General features: G+C 43.7%; 1 protein-coding gene across 1 annotated transcript in view; it reads right to left on the bottom strand.

Moving 5' to 3' along the window:
- Positions 1–1538: 1538 nt before the first annotated feature.
- The window catches only part of MUC19 (mucin 19, oligomeric), an 83688-nt gene continuing 78415 nt past the window's right edge, over positions 1539–6811 (bottom strand). The window contains 2 exon segments of the mRNA XM_084811908.1: positions 1539–1701; positions 2362–2452. Coding sequence (XP_084668034.1) covers positions 1539–1701; positions 2362–2452 — 254 coding nt within the window.

Here is a 6811-nt window from a genome sequence, read left to right as displayed (position 1 = left end):
GAATATAGGGCATTCATGTATTCCTATACATGAATGCCCTATATAGGTTGGGTGAGTGCCTTCCCAGTCCATTTACTTCAGGATGGATTCAAACTCCTGAAAGAATTCAGTTCACATTTTCCCCCACTAGATCATTACTTCAGTATTTTAATATTGTCACAACTACAGCCTTCCCAATATTCTTCCTAAGAACATGCCCTTTGCATATTGCCATATTTCTTAAATCATGTATTGTGATAAATTTGTCTCATTGTGCAAATGGGGTGATGAAAGTGGGCTTTGATGTAGGGAGGAAGGGACAGCAGCCCATCCAAGCTCCTGAAAATGCTACATAGGAGGGTCAAGGGAGGGTCTGCTTGAATGAGGTAGGCTATGGAGTAAGGAGGGAGGATCCCCCAAAATCGGGCAGAGGCACCTTCTGTGAGTGGAGCTCCATCTGATTTTCAGGGCTTCTCTGCTTTCCTCTGCACCGCATTCAGTAGGGTGTCCACCCCAATCCTTAGCATTTTCAGGGGCCTGGAGCAGCTGCTGTGGGGAGGAGGGGGTGGGGAAGTCCACTTCCATCAGCCCAGGTGCACATGCCTAAACCTGGATCCAACCTGTTCTTTCCTCAATTCTAAAAACCCAGAAGGGGTGGGGTGCTGGTGGTACCACATAGCCTCCTGTATTTCCCTGATGGGTAGGGGTAACAATGTGTTAGTTGCTGTTTTCATTAAGCAGAATCAAAATATAAAAGGAGTAAAGATCTCGTGATTCCACTGTTAATGTTCCATAACACCCAGGAGACTGCCTCACCCTTTGGGACCAAGTTGAGGAAAGCTAAAAAATGTATGTGTTGCCACCATCACCTTTGCCCTTGTACTTCATTCTTACTTCCTAAGGAACTGTAGCCATACATAAAAGACATGGAAGGCTATTTACATGTGAGGCCTCCCCATAGAAGCCATTTGAAACTTCCTCCAAGTGGTGATTGTTCCAAACAGCAGCTGCACCGTAAGGAGCTACTTAATATGTGGTTCTCTGTTACCATATAGAGATAAGACTACAGACAATACCATGTGGCAGATGTGAGAACAATTTTTCTGTCACAAGAGAGTCTAAAGTACACCAAAACCTGGCCAGGATATGACAACTCATCACCAACTCCTGCTGTAAACAGGAACAGGACTCTTCAGGTGAGAAGTCAGGAGAAAGTAGTTTTAGGATCACAGCCTCCATCCTGCCAAAAACTAAATCACAGTAACAGGGTAAGTCAGTCAGGAGACAGGGTACAACAAAGGAAAGATTGTATAGTACATATTTGTTTAGTTCTGGAAGTAACACAGTGATGATAAAACACAACTGGGAACAGCCATTTCAAAATAGTATTGTCATGTTTTGATTTGTGTTGTGAAGGTAGTGCAAAGCATATATTGTGGATTTTTCTTAGAATTAAATGATGACTTAAATTAGCAGTGGTAACAGAGTGAATTCTCAAAGCCACATTTTTAGAGACATTTTAGAGGAGGGTGGGGGAAGCCATTTTAAAAACGATTGCATTAGGACTCTTCACAAGCCTGGCAGCTACAGGCAACAGTGTGTTGATACTGATAGGTTTATAATCCTCCTTCAGAGCAGAAAATGGGTATATTTTTGTAGACGTGATCTGTTGCCATGCAGCAAAAACACTTATTCAGCATTTGACGGTCAACTTTGCCATTCCTTAAGTGGAGATAAAATAGGAAAGAAAAATGTGGTGGACTCAAGATAGAGTTATTTTAAATTAAACAGAACCCAGTGCTGAAGGTTCAAACCTGGAAGGAAGAAGGCATTTTGTACTTTTGACAGCATTTATGTACATCGCAGCTCAGGAGAAGGGGGACACCTTAAAATCACAGCTGCCAAGATTAAAAGGACTGCCTCCACTCCAGTTCTAGCTGTACGTGCTGCATACAGCTTGTGACCCCGAATGGGGATACGCATCCTTAGAAACAGAAGCAGCCATTTGGTTCAGTGGGTTTTAGTGGCGCACTGTGATCCACATGCGTCATAGCTGGGTGCATTTCTCATGCTGGATCAAGGGAATTGTGTGCAGTTGAATGGATGGAAATTCTCCCTACACAATAACAAGCCACATAATTTCCAACAATCTACCCCAGCCTTCCCCAACATGGTGTCCTCCAGAAGTTTTAATTCCAACTTCCAGATCACTGGAGCTGATGGGAACTGTAGCACAAAACAGCTGGAGGACACCAGATTGGGGAAAGCTGATCTCCCATTGCCCTGTTCAAAGCACATATGGGCCTTATTCTAGATGGATGATGACAGATTGATAGATAGACAGATAGATGAAGAAATATCTAAATCGACTTGCGTGATTACTTTTTGCATTCACCAGTACACATTGCCATCAAGATGTAGCCTTTACAGTCATTGGCATCTACTTCCATCTTCATAGGAACTGGTCTACAGTCTAGTAGCAACACCAAACGAAGCACCGAACAATGTGAAAGAGCATAAATAAAGAACTAGGCTATTATTCTGCTGCTGCAAACTTCTGGTGTTTTGTTTTGTAAGAGAATTTATAGCCTACCTTTCATGCCCAAAGAGACTAACAAGCAAAACCAAACTTATAAAACAAAAACAAAACATAAAGCTAAGCCAAACAGGGCTACATTTAAATCCATGGGCATCTCTACACCAGCCTAAAATCCTGCATTTAAAATGGGGCTTTCTGCTTCCGTTTAAATGCAGGATCACAACTGACTCCCTTTACACGCACTTCCTTCCCCCCTTCTCCCCCTATCTGAGTCTTCCATTATCTTTCCTTGATCTCACTCCTCTTCTTGCCGCTTTAAGTTTTTTCATAGAAGAAACTGAAGTGGAACACAACTGGGTAATTTGATAGCTCATTATCTCCGATCTATTTGAAACGGAACAAAGGGCAAACTTCTGGTTGGAACCGATGTCGCTCTGGCAGCTTCCCACGGGTTCTCCCGAGGGAGCTTTCTCAAACAGCTTTTTAAAAGGTTGAAAAATCTTTTCATCTCCCCCTGGAATTAAAGGGAGGGAAGGCGGAATCTGGACAACAGCTTGGAGAAAAGTACCCCCCTCGAGACAGTGGGGGGAGGGGCTGGATTCCAGGATTATCTCCCCAGAGCTTTACCAACACAAAAAGCTGTGATGAGACTCCTATTTCATAGGAGAAAATAGGGCTGACGTGTTCCATAGCAATATATGCTTCAAGAAATATCAACAACTCCTGTGGGATGATTTAAGAACTTTAACAACATCTGAGAACATCTGAGGACCTGTAAGATCTGTTTGAGAGAAACATGAATGCACCGAGGAGAAGAAAGGGGATGGCTTCACTGCCAACTCCCCCTGTACCTCCTGTGTCAAAAGTCTCAAAAACAGAAGATATTGGGGAATTAGTTACTCTGATAAAGACTTTATCTTCGCAATTTACGGAGCAAGCCAAAAGGCTGGATTTAATCCAAAATTCCATCATTGCCTTGCAAGGAGCCGTCGATTTAATTAATGTGTCATGGCAAAAAATGGAGATGAGAACTAACGAGCTAGAAGACCAAGTAGCAGCAAATGAAACTTCAACACAAATGTGTTTTAAAAATACCTCTGACAGAATTTCTCAACTGGAGGCCTTCACGAGATGATCCAATGTACGTATTATTGGGATTAAAAATCTGTCTAATGTTGTAAAATTACCTATTTTGTGGATAAACTTTTGCATGAGATACTCCCTATCCCATCTGATTATTTACTTGATATTGAGCAGGCATTTCATGTGCCAGATGCAAAAGGGACTGACTATGCCATCATAGTCCAATTTGCAAAAGTCTCCACAAAGAATTATATCCTGCGTTTGGCAAGAGAGTGGAAGCCTTTCCTGGAAACAAGATAAAGTTATGTTATTTCCAGATTACATCAAAGAGGTGGCGAATAAAAGAAGGCAATTTATCAAAGCAAAAAATATGGCAAAACAAATGAACTTACAATATTACTTCAAATATCCTGCTACACTTCGTATTGTGTCTGAAAGTCAGATGAAGAAGTTTATAAATCATGAAATGGTGGAGGCATGGTTGAATGTAAAAATGCGTGAGATTCCTGTTACAACCCCATGAACTGGAATCTTTAAACAAGCTTTGTTAACTGTTTGTGTTTAGTCTACATGATCCAGGCTAGGTCAGAAGATAAAAGATAATATATATTTTCGTTTATTCTCTTTCATCTTTTGTTTTTTCTTGCTTTTCTTTATATTTTTTATTTCAAAATAGATATGTTCTTTGTCAAGAACAAATCCTGCCAGACAAATCTGATCTCATTTTTTGATCAAGTCACCTCCCTTGTGGACCGTGGAAACGCTGTAGACATAATATACCTCGACTTCAGTAAAGCTTTCGACAAAGTGCCCCTTGATATCCTGATGAGCAAACTAGCTCAAAGTAGGGGTGGACGAAAGTCCCTTACCTGTCCTCGAAGGACGTTCGCGGTGGGGGGGAGGCGCTTTGCTGGTTCCCCCGTGAAGTTCAGGCCGGGGGGGGAGGCTTCCCGCCTCGCCCCGGCCGAAATTCAGACCGGGGAGGAGGCTTCCCGCCTCGCCCGGCCGCGAACGCTAAAGTTTTTTTTTTTTTTTTAAACGCCCCCTGATAGGCTACGTGACGATTCACGTAGCCTATCACGGCTAGATCTGCAAAGTCAGCCGTGATAGGCTACGTCAATCGTCACGTAGCCTATAACGGGTGACTTAAAAAAAAAAAAGCGCGTACGCTAATAGCGGCCCCCATAGGGAGCCGCCATTCGCGTTCCTTATTTAGTCGCTGTAGTCTACGTAAATGTTTACGTAGACTACGGCGAAAATAAGGGCAACGCAAATACGTTAATCGTTACGTAGCCTATCAGGGGGCGTTTTTTTCTTTTCTTTTATTGCAATGGCGGTGGCGGCAGCCGGTCAAAAGACCACCCGCCGAACCGCCAGCCGGACCCGCCGCCGGGAGGGACATTCGGCGAAGGTAAGTCCCGTCCCGGGGGGGGGGGTGCGGGGTGCGGGGGGGGGTTCGGAGGATTTCTCCCCGAAACTTGTTCGGGGGGCCGAACACGTTGGCGCTCGGCCCCCCAAAGTTTCGGGGAGAAATTCTCCGCCAACCCTAGCTCAAAGTGGGCTAGTTGAAACAATGATCTGGTGGATCCACAGTTGGCTACAGAATCGGACTCAAAGAGTGCTTATCAATGGGACCTTCTCAAACTGGGGAGAGGTAACGAGCGGGGTACCGCAGGGCTCAGTCCTGGGCCCAGTGCTCTTCAACATTTTTTATTAATGACTTGGAGGAGGAGGTGCAGGGAATCTGATCAAATTTGCAGATGACACAAAATTGGGCGGGATTGCTAATACTTTGGAAGACAGAAACAGTGTAGTGTAGTGGTGAGAGTGACGGACTGGGAGCCGGGAGATCCAGGTTCTAGTCCCCACTTGGCCATGGAAGCTCACTGGGTGACTTTGGGCCAGTCACAGACTCTCAGCCCAACCTACCTCACAGGGTTGTTGTTGTGAGGATAAAACGGAGAGGAGGATAATGTAAGCTGCCTTGGGTTCCTTGCAAGGGGAAAAAAGGCGGGATATAAATGCAATAAAATAAATAAATAAATAAATCTGGATAGACTGGAGCGCTGGGCAGAAAACAACAGAATGACATTTAATAGGGATAAATGCCAAGTTCTGCACCTAGGAAAAAGAAACCAAAGGCACAGTTACAAGATGGAGAATATGTGGCTCAACAACACTACAAGTGAGAAGGATCTTGGAATTGTTGTCGATCACAAGCGGAATATGAGCCAACAATGTGATATGGCTGCAAAAAAGGCAAATGCTCTTTTGGGCTGCATTAATAGAAGCATAGCTTCCAAATCCCGGGAAGTACTAGTTCCCCTCTATTCAGCACTGGTTAGGCCTCATCTGGAGTACTGTGTCCAGTTCTGGGCACCACACTTGAAGAAGGATGCAGACAAACTGGAGAGGGTTCAGCGGAGGGCAACAAAGATGATCAGGGGACTGGAAACAAAGCCCTATGAGGACAGCCTGAAAGAACTGGGCATGTTTAGCCTTGAGAAGAGAAGACTGAGGGGAGATGTGATAGCGCTCTTCAAGTACTCGAAAAGTTGTCACAGAGAGGAAGGCCAGCATCTCTTCTCGATCATCCCAGAGTGCAGGACACGGAATAATGGGCTCAAGTGACAGGAAGCCAGATTCTGGCTGAACATCAGGAGAAACTTCCTGACTGTTAGAGCAATACAACAATGGAACCAATGACTTAGGGAGGTAGCGGGCTCTCCCATACTGAAGGCCTTCAAGACGAGGCTGGACAGCCATCTGTCGGGGATGCTCTGACTTGGATTCCTGCATTGAGCAGGGGGTTGGACTCGATGGCCTTGTAGGCCCCTTCCAACCCTACCATTCTATGATTCTATGATATGGTATGCTGTACTTAAATTAATTGTTTGGGGTACAATGTGTACTTATATATCTAGTATGAAATATAAAATATATTACTGACTGTTGAAGGTTTATTTTAAGTTTTATTATTATATAACACTATATTCCTTTTTTAAAAAGTAGTAGTAGTAGAAGTAGTAGTAGTAGTAGTAGTAATCTAGGCTACTGGGAATGAACTGTAGACCTGTTTCTTGGATATAAGATTGGTGATATGATATTGAAATGTAAGGTTGTTTATTAAACTGTAAGATTGTTAAGGTTATAGATATAGTTTGTAAAATAGAATGGCATCAGAGGCTGGAGGGTATTGGAGTTTAAATT

Source organism: Heloderma suspectum, chromosome 7 (genome assembly GCF_057233095.1).
Source record: "Heloderma suspectum isolate Gila_16-S chromosome 7, 16-S_ref, whole genome shotgun sequence".
NCBI lineage: Eukaryota > Metazoa > Chordata > Lepidosauria > Squamata > Helodermatidae > Heloderma > Heloderma suspectum.
This window is presented reverse-complemented; position numbering and strand designations above follow the sequence as displayed.